This window comes from Ceratotherium simum, chromosome 20 (genome assembly GCF_057802395.1).
Source record: "Ceratotherium simum simum isolate JZ-2026a chromosome 20, ASM5780239v1, whole genome shotgun sequence".
Lineage (NCBI taxonomy): Eukaryota > Metazoa > Chordata > Mammalia > Perissodactyla > Rhinocerotidae > Ceratotherium > Ceratotherium simum.
This window is the reverse complement of record NC_141919.1, coordinates 1,593,413-1,616,036: the sequence shown is the minus strand read 5'-3', so window position 1 is coordinate 1,616,036 and position 22,624 is coordinate 1,593,413. Positions and strand designations below refer to the sequence as shown.

General features: G+C 33.3%; 1 protein-coding gene across 5 annotated transcripts in view; it reads left to right on the top strand.

Annotated features, from left to right (window-relative positions):
* The window catches only part of ERCC6L2 (ERCC excision repair 6 like 2), a 137,114-nt gene that overhangs the window by 37,746 nt on the left and 76,744 nt on the right, over positions 1 to 22,624 (top strand). For 3 of the 5 annotated variants that reach the window (XM_087444282.1, XM_004440816.3, XM_087444284.1), the window contains 6 exons: positions 4,575 to 4,768; positions 11,441 to 11,602; positions 12,018 to 12,225; positions 20,330 to 20,470; positions 21,492 to 21,605; positions 22,480 to 22,599. In XM_087444282.1, coding sequence (XP_087300408.1) covers positions 4,575 to 4,768; positions 11,441 to 11,602; positions 12,018 to 12,225; positions 20,330 to 20,470; positions 21,492 to 21,605; positions 22,480 to 22,599 — 939 coding nt within the window. Of the gene's footprint in view, positions 1 to 4,086; positions 4,214 to 4,574; positions 4,769 to 11,440; positions 11,603 to 12,017; positions 12,226 to 20,329; positions 20,471 to 21,491; positions 21,606 to 22,479; positions 22,600 to 22,624 lie in introns of all 5 variants that reach the window. The other 2 variants (XM_087444283.1, XM_087444285.1) reach the window with 2 other exon arrangements.

The window sequence follows — 22,624 nt, the reverse complement described above, 5'->3', positions numbered from 1 at the left end:
GGAATAGATCCATTTCTTCTAGGTTGTCCAATTTGTTTGTTGTATAATTGTCCATAGCAGTGTTTTATGATTCTTTGTATATCTGTGGTATCAGTTATAACATCTCCCTTTCATTTCTAATTTTATTTATTTGAGTCTTCTCTATTTTTTCTTAGCCTAGTTAAAGGTTTGTCAATTTTGTTTATCTTTTCAAAGAACCAGCGCTTAGTTTTATTGATCTTTTCTATTATCTTTTTAGTCTATATTTTGTTTATTTCTGATCTGATCTTTATTATTTCTTTTCTTGTACTAACTGAGCTTCATTTGTTCTTTTTCTAATTCCTTGAGGTATAAAGTTAGGTTGTTTATTTGAGATTTTTCTTGTTTCTTGAGTTAGGAATTTCTTGCTGTGAACTTCCCTCTTAGAACTGCTTTTGCTACATCCCATAAATTTTGGTACGTTGTGTTTCCATTTACATTTGTCTCAAGGTATTTTTTGATTTCTCCTTTGATTTCTCCTTTGTCTCATTGGTTGTTCAATAGCATGTTGTTTGATCTCCACATATTTGTGAATTTTCCAGTTTTCTTCTTGTAATTGATTTCTAGTTTCATACCATTGTGGTTAGAAAAGATGCTTATTTCAATCTTCTTGAATTTATTAAGAGTTGTTTTGTGGCCTAGCATATGATCTGTCCATGAGAATGATCTGTGTGCACTTGAGAGGGATGTGTATTTTGCTGCTTTTGGATGGAATGTTCTGTATATAACTTTTAAGTCCGTCTGGTCTAATATGTCATTATATTGCCACATATATTTTATAAATTCCACTTTCTTAATTCTTTTCCTGTTCTTAATAGTTGGTTTACTGTTCATTTAGTTGATTTACTTATGTTTTCTGCAAATAGTTGTACTTTTACTTGTCATTTCCATTCTCACATCTTATTTACTTTTATTGTTTAATTGCAAGACTTGATATTTATTGATTTGCTGTCTATTAATCTAAGTCGTATTGGTCTATTATTTTCTATTTTGATAGAGTGTTTGTCAGATTTTGGTATTATTATTATGCTGCTTTTCTAAGAAGGAAATTGGAGGGCCTCCAGACTAGAGTGGATTCTAAACTTGTATTCTTATACATTACATAGTCATAGTATACCAAAGGAAAAGTTATCACCTTTGCATAATAGGGTGTGAATTAATTAGATTTGGCATTTTTGAAATAATTAAGATTATAGAGGTAATTACAGAGAATATTCTTTAGAACTTTGAGTTATATAGCAACAATTCCAATTTTATGGTCTGTAATTTCTCTCTATAAAGGTACGTTTTATTTTTCACTTTGATATCTCACTTCCTCCCATGTGAAACCTTTGCTTCTGCTCTGTCGGTCTGTCATTGTCCTCTGAGTAAACAGTGCTGTTCCTATCTTGACATTGCCATCCATGGTTTCATTTATTATTTCGTGTGTCAGTTGAACACCTTTGTTTTCTAAGCACTGTACAAAGTACTTGAGTTACCGTGGTTATGTGTCTCAAGGTGATGTCCTTTCTGATTTAAGGTGCTAACATGACATATTATGGTGGTTAAGGGGTTTAGAATTAGACAGACATGGGTTCAAATACTTCCTTTGCCACTTAGTAACATTATGACCTTGAGCATGTTTTTTAACATCTCTACACCTTAGTTTTCTCATCTGTAAAAGAGAAATACTAAATAATTCTTGTTTATAGTATTTCTATGTGAAGTTCCTGAGTTAATGTCTGTAAACTACTTTGCACAGTCTGGCACACAGTAAGTGTTCAATGTAGGTTATGGTAATTATTGTTAATACTATAACTATTTCTACCACAAAAATCATCAGACATGAAAAACATCTTTGGGTATCTTGTGACATTCCATACCATATCATTTTTCTAAAGTTGTAGTCCATGAAGAATCAAACTTTAAAAGCGTGCACCTCAGGCCAGCCCTGTGGCTTAGCGGTTGGGTGCGCGTGCTCCGCTGCTGGCGGCCCGGGTTCGGATCCCGGGTGCGCACCAACGCACTGCTTCTCCGACCATGCTGAGGCCGCGTCCCACATACAGCAACTAGAAGGATGTGCAGCTATGACATACAACTATCTACTGGGGCTTTGGGGGGAAAATAAATAAATAAATAAAATCTTAAAAAAAAAAAATAAATAAATAAAAGCATGCACCTCAATAGTTGAACTAGATTTGTTGAAAGAGATAAAAGTAATTCAGTATTCTCTAGTTATAGTATTAAATGTGGCCTCTGTTGAATATTTAAGTGAGCAAATTTTAATTTTATTAGTATTACATTTTAGATCTAGTGTTCTAAAATTGTTTCTTAGCTTCAGAATAAGAAATAGAATTTCTTTGTGTGTAGCGACTTAGCAGTTGGACACGGCTTTCCATTTTATTGTTTTGGCATCCTTTGCCTAAGTAAGGCTTATTAAATGAAATATTATTCACTGTATGGTAGTAAACACTTCAAGTTCTTCTTATACAATTTCTCTGGACTTTGCAAATGGCATGACTCAGTTCTCTGACCTCTTTTAGTATTGAAATGAGTTAATGAACCATTTGATTTACCTTTCACAATTTTGAAGACCAATAATGTCTGTAAGAAATGTCTTAATTTTTAAACCTCTTCTGGAATCTTAGGGCTGATTCTAGGAATCTTTAGATTTATTGGCACCTTCGATGAATGACCCTCAAGTGGAAAACTGCTCAAAGTGCTCAGATGGAGTTTGGACTCAACATTTTTATCTTGTAATATACAAAAAAAAGGGAGTGGGGAGACTATAATTGGGCTTAGTACTTGGAGCTCAAATTTTATATTCAAAGGTAGGAGAAATATGGAATTCATAGGATAAACTCTGAGCCAAAAGACAAAAGTATTTGAGATGAACCAAGTATGAAGAGAAAGTACTCTCACATCTTTTTCTTCTTTCTCTTTCCAAAACACAGTCACAGATTTGACGTCTTACAGCTAACAAATGGCCTAGCTGAAATATTTCACAGAAGAGAGGGCAGGATTTAGAGTAGTATTGTATTATTTTCCTTTTTAAAGCTGAAATTTTTCAATGTGTTTAATTGATTCATCTTTATCAAGTAGGACAGGGGTAAAACTTTAGAAAAGAAACTTACTTATAACCCTATTAAATATAATATCTTCAGAGTAGTGGTAAAAATGAGAAATAAAAACCTTAAAAAATTAAAATGATTGAACACAGTAGGATCCAGGGTTAGTATAGGAAAGGTCCCTGGAACCCTGAAACATTCATGTGAAGACCAAACAGGCATATGCTGATAATCTTGACAAGGACTGCTTTGGTTGGAGGGGTTAGGGCAGAAGTCCCATTTACATGAGTTCAAGAGAGAACAGGAGAGTAGGTAGAGGCAGTAAGTTTAGTAAGGATCATTGCTAAAAAGGAAGTAGAGTAATGGGGGATAGCTAGAGAGAGAGGTAGGGTTAAGGAAGAGGTTTTTTGCTATTTTTTTTTTTTTTGTGAGGAAGATCAGCCCTGAGCTAACATCCATGCTAATCCTCCTCTTTTTGCTGAGGAAGACCGGCTCTGAGCTAACATCTATTGCCAATCCTCCTCCTTTTTTTTGTTCCCCCAAAGCCCCAGTAGATAATTGTATGTCATAGTTTCACATTCTTCTAGTTGCTGTATGTGGGATGTGGCCTCAGCATGGCCGGAGAAGCAGTGCGTCGGTGCACGCCTGGAATCCGAACCTGGGCCGCCAGTAGCGGAGTGCACGCACCTAACCACTAAGCCACGGGGCTGGCCCTATTGTTTTGTTTTTTAACCCTGGGAAATATTAGAACATGTTTGCTTATGGGTGGATATTGTCTGTTAAAAAGGGACAGTTAGTCACGTAGGAGAGATTGGGGCAATTTTTCCAGCATTGACTTTAGGTTGGCAAGAAGTGATGGGAGCCACTGTATAAGTTCAGGGTTTGTTTTTAGATAAAAACTTGGACAGTTCATCCGTGGTAACATGTGAGAGAGCAGAATATATGGAAATAAATGTAGGTAGGTTATTTATCTAATTATAAGAGAGGTGGAGATTTTCTTCTAACTGCTTTTATTTTTCAGTGAATTTTCCAGGTCTTCAACTGACAGTATCTGAGAGAGGGGAGAGGAAATGGACTAGGGAAAGGAAAAGGAAAGAAAGCTCCAGGAGACCAAATATCCCAACCAAAACCCCTGGCCTGCTTTGCATGTTTGTACTGCCCACTTGGCCCTTGAAGTTATTATTGGGATCCTGATTATACTCTTTTCTCTGTTTTGGAGAATTACTTCTATCTTATCTCTCAACTCCTTTTTGTGGGGGGAAATCAAAAATAGCTATTCCTCTGGACAAGGTTAGATATCTGTTGTGTCCTAATAAAAACCTAAGTAAACAACAAAGTATTTTGTGATAGTCTTCTATGTCTAGATATATCCAATTGCTCAGTTGTATTTATTCTTATTAACTGCAGTGTCAAAAATTAAAGAATGGAACTATTGGTATTCTAGATTTCACTTTGGGGTTCTTTTCATTTAAAAAAAATATATCATAAATTTCTTTCTTCTTCGTTTAGATGTTCTTAATAGTTGCTCCTCTTTCTGTCCTCTACAACTGGAAGGATGAATTGGACACCTGGGGATATTTCAGAGTTACAATTTTACATGGTAACAAAAAAGACAATGAACTGATTCGTGTAAAGCAGAGGAAATGTGAAATTGCTCTAACAACTTATGAAACACTGCGCTTATGTCTAGATGAATTTAACAGGTAATGGGAATAATGGGGATGATTGGATTAATATTCTGCTTACATCAATTGTGTTTATCCCTTTATATTGTAATTTTTTAAAGCTCTAAATACTTTTTAGCATGGTTTAATTTCATTTCAGAATTATTGAAATAGACAGTTTATAATAATTAACTTATTTTCTAAGAAGGAAAAGCCTGCATCAGATTTCCACAGTTCCTTATTTTATTTCCTCTATTACCTCTCCAAACAATGCCTGTTAAAGAATAATAAGACTTTTCCAAAATCTAGTGTACAACCTTTTGTGCATATGGTGCCTCCAGAATAAGACGATGATTTTCATGAATGATTTTAATTATGGGAGTCTGTTGTGAATGTAGAGTGGAAAAAAAAATACATATGCACGTTGAGAACCACGGTTCTAGGACTACAAGTACCCAAAAGAAATGAACTGGTTTATGCCTACTGGCATCTTAAGATTTTAGTGGGAATCTAGAGACAGGCATTTATAAAGTCATGTGAGTGCTGTGAAATGGAACAGAGGATGCTATGGGAGCACATGAGGAGCCGAAGTCTGCTGCAGTGAGGAGAGTCGTCAGGGAGCTTCCCAAAGAAGATGACCTGTGAGCTGAGTGAGAATTGAAGGATCAGTAAGAGTTGAAGAGTAGGAGAGTAATCCAGAAAGAGGGAACAAACAGCATTTGCAGAGGCCTTCAGACAACAAAGATCACAACATTTTTGAATAAATGAAATCAGATGCTTTCTGCATCTGATAGCTCCAGCCTAGATTGTAAGAGGGAAGTAACCGGGAGACAACACCGGTGTGGTAAGCGAGGAACGGATCATAAAGAGCATTGAAAGCTGCCTAGAGGATTTTGGTCTTTATCCTTAGAGCGGTCAAGTGCCACTGACATGTTTTCAGCAGATTACTAGTATGATAAAAATGATCAGATATGCATTTTATAAGTAACCCAACTGCTGTGTGTGCAGACAGAGGAGAGCCAAATTGAATGGAGAAAGACCAATTAGGAGGCTTATTATGAGCTAAATTGTGTCCCCTCCAAATTCATATGTTCAAGTCCCAACTCCAAGGACCTCAGAATGTAACTGTATTTGAAGATAAGATCCTTAAAGAGGTAATTAATTTAAAATGAGGCCATTAATGTGGGATCCTAGTCCATTCTGATTGGTGTCCTTAGAAGAAGAGAAAGAGACACCAGGAACTCACAGGCACAGAAGAAATGACACATGAGAACACAGCAAGAAGGCAGCCATCTATAAACAAGGAGGGAGGCCTCAGAAGAAACCAAACCTTCCAACACCTTGGTCTTGTGTCACCTGAACTCTTGTGTCTGGCATCTTTTGCTTATCATATTTTTGAGATTCATCCATGTTATTGAATGTATCAGTGATTGTCCTTTTTTAATGCTGAATTGTTTTGCATTTTATGAATATATTACATTTTGTTACCCATTCAAGAATGGATATTTGGGTTTTCCAGTGTTTGGTTATTAGAAGTAAAACTTGAAGGAATATTTATATATAAGCCTTTCTTTTGACATACATTTTATTTTTCTTGGGTAAATACCTAGGAGTGGAATTTCTGGGTTATATGGTAAGTATAGGTTTAAGTTCAGAAGAAACTGCCAAACTTTTCCAGAGTGGTTGTACCATTCTACTCCAACTAGCAATCTATGAGAGTTCAGTTGCTTCATATACTCACTAACATTTGTTATCATCAGTCTTTTTGTTTTTACCTATTTTAGTGTGTGTCTAGTGGTATCTCATTATAGTATAATTTGCATTTTTCTGATCTCTATACACTTGGAAAAATGTTTATTCTACACTTGTTGGGTATAGTGTTCTGCAAATATCAAAGTCAGGTTGGTTAGGTGTTATTCAAGTGTTGTCTGTCTTTACTGATTTTCTTTCTTGTTAGTTTACAGTTTCTGAGAGAGGAATGTTGAAATCTTCAATTATAAATGTGGATTTATTTCTCCTTCCAGTTCTGTCAGCTTTCAATTCATATATTTTGAAGTTCAGTTATTAGGTACATACATTTATGATTGGTATTTTTTCCTTATGAATTGATCCTTTTATATTTAAAAAATGCTCCTTTTTATATCTAATAATCTTCAAGTTCTATCTGATATTAATAAAGACAATACAGTCTTCTTATGCTTACTGCATGTTTATCATTTTCCTTCTTTTTATTTCAAAATATCTATTCTTTATATTTAAAGTGATATTTATATTTAAAGTTATATTTAACTCACTTTAAATTGTATGCTCTTGTGGTTAGCATATAGTTGTGTCTTGCTTTTTTTATCCATTCGATAATCTCTGCCTTTTATTTGGAGTGTTTAGTCCATTTACATTTAATGTAATTATTAGTAAAGTTGGATTTAGAGCTACCATTTTTGTCAGCTCTAAGATTTGATTTTTACCCCATTTACAAGTTAATAAGTTAACCTATTACAGAAGACAGAAGTAATCTGAGGCATGGAAAAGTTAAGTAACTTGCCCAAGCCTACAACAAAGTCAGTGGTGGACATGAAATTTAAACCTTTAAACCATCTAACTCCAGACCTTTGGCTTTTATTCAATATATTATACCACCACGAATGATGTTCTTCAGTTAGATAAATGTAATAAGAAATTCGCTTATCATAGCCAGTCATATTTTAATTTTTAAAAAACCATTACCATTTTAGACTGTGAGGTCTTTGACATAGGGTAATTTCTGTATTTCAGGACTTATTACACTTCTAGCACATAATAGTTGCTGGATAAATGTTTGTCAAGTGGTTATATCCTGTGATTGTTATAAATATTAAATAAGAATTCTAAAGTAGAATTATGTAAATATAAGTCAGGTTTCTGTGTAAAATTAGAAAAATCAAATTTTAGAATTTTTGTTATATTTAGCTTTCCTTTGACTAGCTTTATTTTGACAAGTGTTCAAAACAACTTATATTTCATCTGAGTAAATATTCAGGAATTTTTGTGAGAATAATGCTCTGTATGATAGACCAGGATTAAACATTTATCATAGGTAATCCACAGAGTAGATAGACACATTGTATAATACAGTGAGTTGTATCTCTTTTTGTTATTACTGTTATGTTTTCCTTCATTTTTATTTTTATCAAAGTTATATATGCATATTACTTAAAGAGCCAAGTATGAAAAACTGTGGTTCACTTTTGCCCATCACCCCCAGTACTTGTTCTTCAGAGACAACCACCTTCAACTCTTGTATTTATCTTCATAGTTTTTACCTCCACATCTCTAAAGAACATGTTTATGCTGCAACTTTAATATTTTTCTTTAGTTTTCAACATCGCCTGTTGATTTCTCCTTAAGGAAAATGAAGATTTTTCTGTATTTTCCCCTTCTTTTGCTCACTTTAGGGTGACCTGGCTCGGCTATTTTGTGGAGTAGGGATTAGTATCTAGAAGATTCAACTACTTCTTAAACAGACTGTTGAACATTTACGTAACTCTAAATTCCAGAGGCATCTGGTGCCACCAATTCCTAGCTTTTTAAGAGCTCAATAATATGAATCAGATTGCTTCTTAGCTTTCTCCACTACTGGCATAGGATACTGCTGTCTCTAATTTTGTAAGTCATCTTGTTCATCTTCTTCCCAGCTTCTGAAATTTTTGGTGGTTTTCTCCTTTTTCTCTTTGTTCTCTTGTTCTTTTTCAACTTGATATTAAGAAAATTATCAAACCTATAGAAAAATTGAAGTAATTGTACATGAAGATCCATATACTCAGTACCTAGATTCACCAGTTGTGTACATGTATGTGTATTCAAATGTTGGCAAAATATAAGTTAACGTATGTATGTCTATGTCTATGTACGGTGGTAGTATTGAGTCATTTCAGTAAGTTGTATATGACATGACAATTTTATCTCTAAATATTTTAGCATGAATCTCCTAAAACTAATGCTATTCTTTCTCATACCATGTTATCATTGTCACATCGAAGAAAATTAACATCAATTAAAACTTCCTCAGTTATCTTCAAAATATCTTTAATATCTAATATTTGCAAAGTGGTATTCAATAAAGGTTCAGATGATGGATTTGATTATTAAGTCTGTTTAGTCTCTTCTAATCTAGAATTTTCCCCCAACTTTATTTTTTTATTATATGACATTTTGAGGGACCATGCCAGTTGTCTTTTAGGATGTCTCATGTGATAGAATTGTCTGATTGCTTTCTCAAGGAGTTGTATATTCCTCTAACATCTGTATTTCTGTGAGCTGATTTTGGTCTAAAGGCTTAATTAGATTCAGGTTAAACATTTTTGACAAGAATACTGCATAAATGATGCTATAGACTTCATATTACATTACCTCAAGAGATATTAATTTCAGGTTGTTCCACTATTAATAATGCCAAGCTTGTCCCACAGGCTAAGGAAGTGATCATCAGATCTCTCCTTTATAAAGATATGTTTCTTCCTTTACAATTAGAAGTAATTTATAGGGTGATGATGTGCCACCATTTGAATATTCTGGTCCATCAGTCCTTTTACTTAGTGGTTTAGCGTGAAATTATTGTGGTTTAACAGAAATTATTCTTACCTGAATCAGTTATTGTATTGGGTTTTGCAAAATAATATTTTCCTAAATTTATCATTTCTTCTACACTTATTAACTGACATTTTCCTATAATTAGGAATTAACTACAATTTCAGCTAAAAAAAAGCAAGGTGAATGCTTGATTCTTTTGCTTTAATTACCAATTTTCAGACTAAGATGTTGGCATAGTGCTCATCTACAATGGTAGCAAAGTTTCTCTCCCACTCCCCGTTTTTTTGAGTATCACTATGGACTCATGGATTGTTGAGGTACAACTCATACACCATAGAATATAAGTATAAAATAATTTTTAGTAAATTTATAAAGTTATGCAGTTATCACCACAATACAGTTTTAGAACATTTCCATCACCTCAAGAAGTTTTTTGTTTACAGTCAATCTCTTGTCCCATCTCCAGTTCCAAGCAACCACCAGTCTGCTTTCTGTCTCTATAGATTTGCATTTTCTGGAAATTTCAAATAAAGGGAATCATACAATACATAGTCTTTTGGGTCTGGCTTCTTTTACTTAGTATCATGTTTTTGAGGTTCACGTTCTAGCATGTTTCAGTAGTTTGTTCCTTTTTTATTCCTGACCAGTACTATTGTATGTATATACTTCGTTTTGTTTATCCATTCACCAATGGATGGACATTTGGATTGTTTCCGGTTTTTGACTATTATGAATAATGCTGCCTTGAATGTTTACATACAAGTCTTTGTGTGGATGTAAGTTGTCATTTCTCTTGGATAGATACCTAGGAATGGAATTGCTGGGTGGTTTAAGAAATTTACCTTTTTAAGAAACTGTCAAACTGTTTTAGAAAAGTAGCTGCACTTTCCCCAAAACAGTGTATGAGGATTCCAGTTTCCCTACATCCTTGCCAACTCTTGATATTGTCAATCTTTTTTGATTACAGCCATTCATATGAGTTTGCAGTTATATCTTGCGGTTTTAATTTGCATTTCTCTAATGACTAATGATATTGAGAACCTTTTCATGTGCTTATTTGGTCTTCGTATATCTTTTTTGGTGAAATGTCTATTAAAACCTTTTACCTATCCTTTAAATTGGATTGTTCTAGCTTGTATTGAGTTGCAATAGTTGTTTATATATTCTGTATACAAGTTCTTTACCAGGTTATGATTTGCAAATATTTGCTCCCAGTCTGTAGCATGTCTTTTCATTTTCATAATGGTGTCTTTGGAAGAGTAAAGGTTTTTAACTTTAATCAAGTCCAACTTATCAAAAATTTTTTATTGACTTATTTGATGTATCTAAGAAATTTATGCCTAACACAGAGTCACAAGATTTTTATAGTTTTACCTCTAAATATAGATATTTAGATCTGTGATCCATTTTGAGTTAATTTTTGTGTATGGTATGAGCTAAAAGTCTAAAATAATTTTTTTTTTTGTAGAACTCCTGAGTTTTTATTTATTCAATGTTTTAAACTCAATTATAGTTAGTATTCTTAAGGATGCTCAAATTTTCTAATTAGCCTAGCTCCTGTGTCCTTTGGACATATGCCTCCATTTGTCTTTGGATACATCTGTGCTTTCTAGCTCTTCAGTATTTCCCCTGCTGCATGCCTGAATTCAACCATTTCTCCATGGGGCTCTGGTTCCTTCTAATGGATTGACCTCTATGGGTGCTCATTGCAACTGGGGTAACAACTGATTCTAAACCTTTTTAGCAGACAGAGCTATGTAATACAACTTTTTTAAATCATGAGTTTATATTGATCTTTTTTCATTCAGATTTAACATTGCAGATTTTTCTTCTTTATGTTTATTTCTCTGGTTTATTGCTTAAAAATTCCTTTTTTGTTATTTTAGTGATATTTAAGTGAGTTTTTTCATTCTACCATCATTAAATAGAATCTCTATATGCTTTTGTCTCCCTATACATTTTATATTCATAGTTTGTCCAAACCTGCGGCCATTTAACTAGCCAGGTGAGAATCCTATGGAATCATGAAAGAGCAAAGAGGGACAGAACCTCAAAACTTGGGTAGAGAAAACTGCTCCCTAAAAATTATAAAGACTGTAAAAGGGAAGTTTTCTCATCTTTTCCCCCCTTTTTCTTACTTTACAGTTTGGAATGGTCAGCTGTCATTGTGGATGAAGTTCATAGAATCAAGAATCCAAAGGCTAGAGTAACAGAAGTTATGAAAGCTTTAAAATGTAGTGTCCGCATTGGCCTCACTGGAACCATTCTTCAGAACAACATGAAAGAACTGTGGTGTGTTATGGACTGGTGAGTGAAAGAAAACACAAAACACTTCTTATTTTTTTGAAAATTACTTGATACCTCTTTAACTTAATGTTGACTTGTTTGCTAATTATTAGTTTCAGGAAAAAAAATTGTCTGTTTACAGCACTGTTTGATCTCAAACATAGTATACAGAATAGAGAGTCCCATGAAAACTGATCTTTATGTATTATTCTTAGTTCCTGAAGTAAATATCCCAACTAATTTACCGATTCCATCATCTTCTTATAGTTATTTACTGAAACAGTCGTAAAGAGAGAACATTCTGTTTTCTTGCCTTTTGTTATTATCATTAATAAACAAATGACTTGATATATTTCTTAGAACAAAAAGAAGTCAATATTTTTCTTTTTAGATACTTTAATAAAGCCCTAACATTTTTCTTATTGCCTTTATAAAGGGCTGTGCCAGGACTTTTAGGTAGCAGGATCAACTTCAAGAAGCAGTTTTCTGACCCAGTAGAACATGGTCAGAGACACACAGCAACAAAGAGAGAACTAGCTACTGGCCGAAAGGCCATGCAAAGGCTTGCAAAAAAGATGTCTGGATGGTTTCTCAGGCGTACCAAGATTCTAATCAAGGATCAGTTGCCTAAGAAGGAAGACCGGGTGAGAACTGCGTTTGTGTATATTATTAATTTCTTGTCATGTTTTATTTTTTTTGAAAAAATGTCTTTTTAAGAGGAAATATATCTCCTTTGGTATTTTATGAATATAGTTTTTTCCTTTTTATTCTGTGTGAAAAAAATCGTTATACATATATATATATGTATATACATATATATATATATATGCAGGATTTCAGAAAACATTAATTGAGCCCAATTGTTTTCCTTACTAACCTTACTAATCTGTTAGCTAACAGGTTTATTGTTAGTATACATTAAACTCATTTATTTTATTTTAGAACAAGAAGGCTTTTGATATAATTCCTCCTTAATGAAGAAAGAACTTCCCTCCCTAATGTGTTTTCTGTTCATATTTTGTCCTTCCTATACTGTCTAGCATCTGTAACCCACGGTATACTTTGGTACCTTAATTCTAGCTGCAGGACTAAAGTGGTTAAAAAGTCTTTTTTATAGATTTATTTCTTGTAGAATGCTATTTGCATTTACACAACTAATCTAATTTTAAGAATTTGTTGGAAAATTACAATTAAATTCTGTTAATTGTTTATGAAAATTTGAGGAGTTGATCTTAAGAGGATTTTTTTTAAATATAGTAGTCCTCTTTTATAGTTTTTAATCTTGTGGTTCTTCTACCTCAGGCAGTGGAATAAAGGTTCTGTAAATTACTATGAACTAAATCTAAATAATGTTGTCCCAAATAAAGTTGATCCTATCAAAATAGTCTTAGGATATCTCGTTGATTATTACATTTTTTTAAATTTTATTGTGGTCACATTGGTTTATAACATTGTATAAATTTCAAATATATGTCATTATACTTCTATTTCTGTATAGATTACCTCATGTTCACCACCCAAAGACTAATTACAACCCATCACCACACACGTGCCTAATCATCGCTTTTGCCCTCCTTCCTCCCCACTTCCCCTCTGGTAATCACCAATCCAACCTCTGTCTCTATGTGGTTGTTTGTTGTTGTTTTATCTTCTACTTATGAGTGAGATCATACGGTATTAGACCTTCTCCCTCTGACTTATTTCACTTAGCATAATACCCCTAAGATCCGTCCATGTTGCCACAAATGGCTGGATTTCATCGTTTCTTATGGCTGAGTAGTATTCCATTGTGTATATATACCACATCTTCTTTATCCATTCGTCCCTTGATGGGCATCTAGGTTGCTTCCAAGTCTTGGCTATTGTGAATAATGCTGCAATGAACACAGGGGTGCATGTATCTTTACACATTGGTGTTTTCATATTCTTTGGATAAATACCCAGCAGTGGAATAGCTGGATTGTATGGTAGTTCTATCCTTAGTTTTTTCAGGAATCTCCATACTATTTTCCATAGTGGCCGCACCAGTTTGCACTCCCACCAGCAGTGTGTGAGAGTTCCCTTCTCTCCACATCCTCTCCAACACTTAATGTTTCCTGTCTTGTTAATTATAGCCATTCTGATGAGAGTGAGGTGATATCTCATTGTAGTTTTGATTTGCATTTTCCTGATAGTTAATGATGTTGAACATCTTTTCATGTGCCTGTTGCCCATTGTATATCTGCTTTGGTGAAATGTCTGTTCAGGTCTTTTGCCAGTTTTTTAACTGGGTTGTTTTTTCGTTGTTGAGATGTATGAGTTCTTTATATATTTTGGATATTAACCCCTTATCAGATATATGGTTTGCAAATATCTTCTCCCAATTGTTAGGTTGTCTTTTTGTTTTGTTGATGGTTTCCTTTGCTGTGCAGAAGGTTTTTAGTTTAATGTAGTCCCATTTGTTTATTTTTTCTATAGTTTCTCTTGCCCAGTCAGACATGGTACTTGAAAATATGCTGCTAAGACCGAGGTTGAAGAGTGTGCTTCCTATATTTTCTTCTAGAAGTTTCGTGGTTTTAGGTGTTACATTCAAGTCTTTAATCCATTTTGAGTTAATTTTTGTGTATGGTGTAAGGTAAGGGTCTACTTTCATTATTTTGCATGTGGCTGTCCAGTTTTCCCAGCACCATTTGTTGAAGAGACTTTCCTTTCTCCACTGTATGTTCTTGGTTCCTTTGTCAAAAATTAGCTGTCCATAGATGTGTGGGTTTATTTCTGGGCTTTCAATTCTATTCCATTGATCTGTGTGTCTGTTTTTGTGCCAGTACCATGCTATTTTGGTTACTATAGCTTTGTAGTATATTTTGAAATCAGGGAGTGTGATATCTCCAGCTTTGTTCTTTTTTCTCAGGATTCCTTTTGCTATTTGGGGTCTTTTGTTGTTTCATTTAAATTTAAGATTCTTTGTTCTATTTCTGTGAAAAATGTTATTGAAACTTTGATAGGGATTGCATTGAATCTATAGATTGTTCTAGGAATTATGGACATCTTAACTATGTTAATTCTTCCAATGCAAGAGCATGGAATATCTTTCCATTTCTTTGTGTCTTCTTCAATTTCTTTCAACAATGTTGTATAGTTTTCAGTGTACAGATCTTTCACCTCTTTGGTTAAGTTTATTCCTAGGTATTTTATTCTTTTTGTTGCAATTGTAAATGGAATTGTGTTGTTAATTTCTCTTTCTTCTGCATCATTATTAGTGTATAGAAACGGAACTGATTTTTTTATGTTGATTTTGTATCCTGCAACTTTGCCGTATTCATTTATAATTTCTAAAAGTTTTTTGGTAGATTCTTTAGGGTTTTCTATATATAAAATCATGTCATCTGCAAATAGTGACAGTTTCACTTCTTCCTTTCCAATTTGGATCCCTTTTATTTCTTTTTCTTGCCTGATTGCTCTGGCTGGGACTTCCAATACTGTGTTAAATAGGAGTGGTGAGAGTGGGCATCCTTGTCTGGTTCCTGTTCTTAGAGGGATTGCTTTCAGTTTTTCACCGTTGAGGATGATATTGGCTGTGGGTTTGTCATATAAGCCCTTTATTATGTTGAGGTACTTCCCTTCTATACCCATTTTATTCAGAGTTTTTATCATAAATGGGTGCTGTATCTTGTCAAATGCTTTTTCTGCGTCTATTGAGATGATCATTTGATTTTTATTCTTCATTTTATTAACTTGGTGTATCATGTTGATTGATTTGTGGATGTTGAACCATCCCTGCATCCCTGGAATAAATCCCACCTGATCATGGTGTATGATCTTTTTAATGTAGTGTTGTATGCAATTTGCTAGTATTTTGTTGAGGATTTTTGCATCGATGTTCATCAGTGATATTGGTCTGTAATTTTCTTTTTTTGTGTTGTCCTTGTCTGGTTTTGGTATTGGGGTAATGTTGGCTTTATAGAATGAGTTAGGAAACTTCCCGTCCTCTTCAATTTTTTGGAAGATTTTGAGAAGGGTAGGTATTAAAACTTCTTTCAATGTTTGGTGGAATTCACAAGGGAAGCCATCTGGTCCTGCACTTTTATTTTTGGGGAGGTTTTGATTACTGTTTCAATCCCCTACTGGTGATTGGTCTATTCAAAAGGATATAATACTCGTAAATATCTATGCACCCAACATAGGAGCATCTAAATTTATAAAGCAATTATTAACAGACATGAAAGGAGAAATAGACAGTAACACAATAGTTGTAGGGGACTTTAATACTCCACTTCCACCAGTGGATAGGTCATCCAAGCAGAAGATCTATAAGGAAACTTTGGCCTTAAACAACACACGAGAATAGATGGACTTAGTAGATATATACAGAACATTCCATCCAAAAACCGAAGAATACACATTCTTTTCAAATATACATGAAACGTTCTCCAGGACCGATCACATATTAGGCCACAAAACAAGTCTCTATAAATTTAAGAAGATTGAAATAATACCAAGCATCTTTTCTGACCACAACAGTATGAAACTAGAAATCAACTATAGGAAGAAATTCAGAAAAGCCACAGATATGTGGAGATTAGACACAATGCTGCAGAACAACATTGGGTCAATGAAGAAATCAAAGGAGAAATCAGAAAACACCTGGAGACAAATGAAAATGAAAATACGACATGCCAGAATTTATGGGATATAGCAAAAGTGGTTCTAAGAGGGAAGTTTATAGCAATACAGGCCTATCTCAACAAACAAGAAAAATTTCAAATAAACAATCTAACAGTGCATTTAAAGGAACTGGAAAAAGAAGAACAAACAAAGCCCAAAATCAGTAGAAGGAGGGAAATAATAAAAATCAGAGCAGAAATAAATGAAATAGAGACTAAAAAACAATAGAAAAAATTAATGAAACCAAGAGTTGGTTCTTTGAAAAGATACACAAAATTGATAAACCTTTAACTAAACTCACCAAGAAAAAAAGAGAGAAGGTTCAAATAAATAAAATCAGAAATGAAAGAGGAGAAATTACAACAGACACCTCAGAAATACAAAAGATTATAGGAGAATACTACGAAAAGCTATATGCTAACAAATTGGATAATCTAGAAGAAATGAATAAATTCTTAGAATCATACAACCCTCCAAAACTGAATCAAGAAGAAATAGAGAATTTGATTATTACTTTAAAAAGATAGTTTTGAAAGGAAAATATGATACTGATATGCAAGTTGGGGAAATTGATAAAACATTTGGCTTTTTGATCTAAAGTAACTATTATTTAATGGGAATACTTCATGAACCCCTCCCACTTTTTGAATTTTTTTCTGCAATTTTATGTCCATTACTTAGTTGTCTATCTAGTAGGAACAATAAACCATAAATATATGAAGAGAGGGTTGTACATAGAGGTTTAGAGCTTGGGCTAAAAAAAATCAAACACCATGGGCTTGAATTCTGGCTCCCCTGCCTATGAGTTTTGTGACCTTGAGCAATTTGAAAAGTCTTTCCAATCTTGGTTTCTTTATCTCTTAAATGGGAATGATGATAACAGTGCCTCCCTCACATGGTTGCTCTGAAATGTGACATGTAAGAAGTGTTCAGTAAATGTTACTACATGTTTTTTTGGTTTTCTTTTTTTTGCTGAGGAAGACTTGCCCTGAGCTAACATCTGTGCCAATCTTCCTCTATTTTGTATGTGGTTCGCTGCCACAGCATGGCTGCCAACGAGTGGTGTAGGACCGCACCCAGGAACCAAACCTGGGCCACCAAAGCAGAGCATGCCAAACTTAACCACTAGGTCCCTTACTACATGTTTTAATAATAACAACTCAAAGATAAAATACTTAGAAATAAATTTAACCAAGGAGGTGAAAGACCTGTACACTGAAAACCATAAGACATTAATGAAAGAAATTGAAGAAGACACAAATAAATGGGAAGATATCCCATATTCATGGATTGGAAGAACTAATATTGTTAAAATGTCCATACTACCCAAAGCCATCTATAGATTCAATGGAAACTCTATCAAAATTCCAATGGCATTTTTCATGGAAATAGAGAAAACAATCCTAAAATTTGTATCGAACCACAAAAGACCCTGAACAGCTGAAGGAGTCCTGAGAAAGAAGAACAAAGCTAGAGACATCACACTTCCTGATTTCAAACTATACTACAAAGCTATTGTAATCAAAAAAGTATGGTACTGGCATAAAAACAGACACATAGACCAATGGAATAGAATAAAGAGCCCAGAAATAAACCCGTGCATATACAGTCAACTAATATTTGACAAGGGAGCCATGAATATTCAATGGAGAAAAGATAATCTTTTCAATAAATGGTGTTGGGAAAACTGGGTATTCACATGAAAAAAGGTAAAATTGGACTCCATCTTACACCATTCGCAAAAATTAACTCAAAATGGATTAAAGACTTAAAAGTATGACCACAGACCATAAAATTCCTAGAAGAAAACAAGGAAAAAGCTCCTTGACATTGGTCTTGGTGACGATTTTTTGGATATGACATCAAAAGCACAAGGAACAAAAGCAAAAATAAACAAGTGAGACTATATCAAACTAAAAAGCTTCTGTACAGCAAAAGAAACAATCAATAGAATGAAGAGGCAACCTACAGAATGGGAGAAAATATTTGCAAACCATGTATCTGATAAGGGATTAATATCCAAAACATATAAAGAACTCATACAACCCAATGGCAAAAAAACAAATAATCTGATTTAAAAATGGACAGAGGATCTAATGGACATTTTTCTAAAGAAGACGTACAGATGGCCAACAGGTACATGAAAAGATGCTCAACATCACTGGTCATCAGGGAAATGCAAATCAAAACCACAGTGAGTTATCACCTCACACCTGTTAGAATGGCTATTATCAAAAAGACAAGAGATAACAAGTGTTGGTTTTGATGTGGAGAAAAGGAAATCCCGATGCACTATTGACGGGAATGTAAATTGGTGCAGCCACTATGGAAAACAGTATGGAGACTCCTCAAAAAATTAAAAATAGAACTACCAAATGGTGCAGCAATCCCACTTCTGGGTATATATTCGAAGGAAATGCTGTCACTCTCTAAGAGATATCTGAACTCTCATGTTCATTGCAGCATTATTCACAATAGCCAAGACATGGAAACAACCTAAGTGTCTGTCAACAGATGAATGGATAAAGAAAATATGGTAGATGTATATAATGGAATATTAGCCATAAAAAATTAGGAAATCTGTCAATTGTGACAACATGGAGGGACCTTGAGGGCATTATGCTAAGTGAGATAAGTCAGACAAGGATAAATATTGTATGATCTCACTTATATGTGGACTATTAAAAGAAAAAAAACGCCATAGTCGTAGAAACAAGAGAGTAGAATGGTGGTTGCCGGGGCTCAGTGGGTAGGGGAAATGGGGAGATGTTGGTCAAAGGGTACAAACTTTCAGTTATAAGATGAGTAAGTTCTGGGGATCTAATATACACCATGGTGACTATAGTTAACAATACTGTATTGTATATATACTTGCAAGTTGCTAAGAGAATAGATCTTAAATGTTCTCAGCACACAAAAAAATGTAATAAGGTGAAATGATGGATGTGTTAAATAACCTTATCGTTGTAATAATCATTTTGCAATATATACTGTATCAAATCATCACATTGTACACCTTAAACTTACACAATGTTATATGTCAATTATATCTCAGTAAATCTGGGAAAAATAATAATAACTCAAAATTTCCTCCATACCTAATCATTGTCCTCCATCTTCTGTATTCTCTTTTTATTTTTATATGTACTATTGTATTCAAAGTAGAGTCAAGATATGGCTAATATTTTTTTATACATTTTTTAAAAATCTACCATTGTTTTATATAGACATCCCTGTATTTGCTCAGTTGCATATATTTGTCATTTTTTTTGCAATAATATTCTGTTGTAGTGATATACACATACTAATATTTATAATAGATGGCTTTTCTCTCTTAATCACATTCCTCAAAGTCCTATTATGGGTATATTTAGTTTTATGACCCTAATTACATACAGCTATAACTAGAAGAATTTTATTAATTTCTGTGCTACCAGAAATATAAGGTAAGTTGTATCCCTCATAGCTTAGTGGCATTATTTTATCATATTTTCTTCTTTTCTTGAATTTGGGCACAAAATAGCAACTTGTAGTTACTTTTATGTGTATTTACTTAATTCTTATGTTTACAAATCCTAGTAATTTATAGCAAGCTATTAAATACAAATCCTTTATCTCGTTTTCAGTAATATGAAGCTTTTTCTATTTTTCTAAGTTTTCAAGTAATTCAGTAAGTGTTATCCATACTATTGTTCTAAAGTGTTCCCTTTTTTCCTTATCTAGTTTTTAATTTGACCTAAACTTTAATCATTTATTTGCATGATGGGCTAATAATCTAGAACCCTGAAAAGACTAACAATATATTGAGAAATATATATGGAGATCGCAAAACTTGTTTTTTCATATTTTGATTCCTTTTAATTAAAAAACAAACTCTATGAGATTTGTTTGAAAATAAAGTTATAATACATAAACTTTAGGGTAGGATGGTGGCAAAGAATATAGGACAATTGGGAGAAATTGTCATAATGATGTGTCTAGAAGAAAAATAGATTAGCTTATGAGCAATTTTCACTATTACAATCTATGAAATCTGATGTGCTTTGTAATTATTACTGCTGTAAAAAAAGGCACTAATGATTACCTTGTGTTCTGTCTTGGCAGATGGTGTATTGTTCTCTGACAGATTTTCAGAAAGCTGTCTATCAAACTGTATTAGAAACAGAAGATGTGACTTTGATACTTCAGTCTTCTGAGCCTTGTACCTGCAGCAGTGGCCGAAAAAGGAGAAATTGTTGTTATAAGGCAAGCTGTTCAGTATGATATCTTTACTATCTTGCTTTTGATTATGTAGTACTCTAGTCTAGTGTCAGGATAAGTAGCAGATAAAATAACTTTTCCTCAGATAGTTCTTTAATTTTAGAAGCCATAAGTTAATAAATAGGAATAGTTTTCAAAAATATTTTACAGTATCAAATAGTAATCACAGCAAAATACAATATTCAAATATCTTTTCAAAAAACTAGTATTTGAAAGTAGCTTCAATTTGATATTCTCTGTTTCAACTTTTATTAGGAAGTATCCTACTTTCATGTTCAAATTTCATTTCATTTTCAGGAAGTTTCTCATTATCTGCTAATATTAAACTGACTTACTCTTTGATAGCAGGCTTCAAGTATTGTTCTGATGTGAGATAGAGTTAATTTGATAGAAAGTATGTATCAGTACAATAATGTATTTTATTTTTATTTAGAAACAAATATTCATTTGTACTTTTTTTAAACCTTCTATCTACATTTCCTGCCCTTTTTCACCTATTTTATCAAGTTATCTGTCACATATCCATGTACATAGAAGGACCCTAAATAAATGTTTATCTAGGTTGATATTTATTTCATCTCTCATTTATTTCGCTGTTTTTAACCACTTCACTTTTTGGTAATAGCATGATTTCCTAGGAAACCTTGGCATGTAAATGAGAGTTGAGAGTAAGGGATCTGTGTGACACTGCCTCGAAACCATGGAGCCTCTTATGGCAGCATTTCTATCACTGTGTATCCTGAGGACAGATGCTTTCTGGAATGAGGACTTTCTCCCCTCTTTTATTAAAAACATCACTGTATTATGGTTCATCAAAAGTATGATTACACATTAGTGATTCATGGATATTTTGTGTAACAGCTGACCATCATTTTCTCAGAATGTATTGTGCCAATAGTAACCAGATAATACGTGTTATTGTAAATGATATATTTTGTGCTGTAAGTAGTTACATAGCCATGTTAGTCCCTTGCTTGTTTTCATTTTCTGTATTTTCTGGTTACAGACCAATTCACATGGGGAAACAGTGAAAACCTTGTATTTCAGTTACCTTGCAGTCCTTCAGAAGGTAGCCAACCACGTTGCACTACTGCAGGCTGCTAGCACTTCCAAACAACAGGTTTGGGTTGGCGTTTGCAATTTCTTTGTGATGCTGTTTGGTATAAATATTTTATATTTAGTATAAAATTTCTTAGCCAAATATCTGTAAGTTATTTTGGTATGAAATTTAAGAGGAAACTGACTTGCTCGTTTTTTAATTTAGGTGTTGAAGTATATGCACTTAAGTTTTTAATCAAAGTGAGAATATTTAAGCTTAAATTAAAATAACTCCTTTTGTGCCTCTGATAATGTTCGTATATTTATTTTCCTAACATATTTTAAATAAGATATTTGACGGGTCAGTCCTATTCAATTAATAATGTGACTAATTATGTTTAATCTACTGGATTAAAATAAAAATTTATAATAATCCATGTATCAAATATTGGGGGTATCCCAAACTGGCAAAAATCAGTAATTTGAAAGTTTAGGCATAAAAGCAATCATTTACACTGGTCATTTCAATTATATCTTATTCTAGAGCACAACGTAAATAAAAAGATCTTTTTTAAAGCTTTTTTTATGTAATGATTTTATATTTTTGTGTGTGTGTTATAGTCTTGATGCTGTTTAAATGTAATTTTAAAATCTATTAAGAATTTAATTTCTTTGATAATACTGTTTGCTCTTTGGGAAGTATTTGCTTCCTTGTTTTGGAAATCTTAAAGTAATGATAAAATTAGTAGCCATATCATTATCTCAGAACTCATCAAAGCTATACTATGATTAACTTATCACTTTAAGGTTTTCGGAATTATTAGTCTGATTTAAGAGGATTAAAATCTTCGAAGTAATATATTCCTTCTAAATAGAATTTTTTTTCATAAACTCAATCTATACAGGTTTAAATGTGTTAAGTTGAAATTTCTTTTCTTCTACCTTTTCCCTTTAAGGAAACACTTATCAAAAGGATATGTGATCAAGTATTTTCCAGATTCCCAGATTTTGTGCAGAAAAGCAAAGATGCAGCCTTTGAGACACTTTCTGACCCAAAATACAGTGGAAAAATGAAGGTGACTGCTTCTCTTTCAGGTTGCA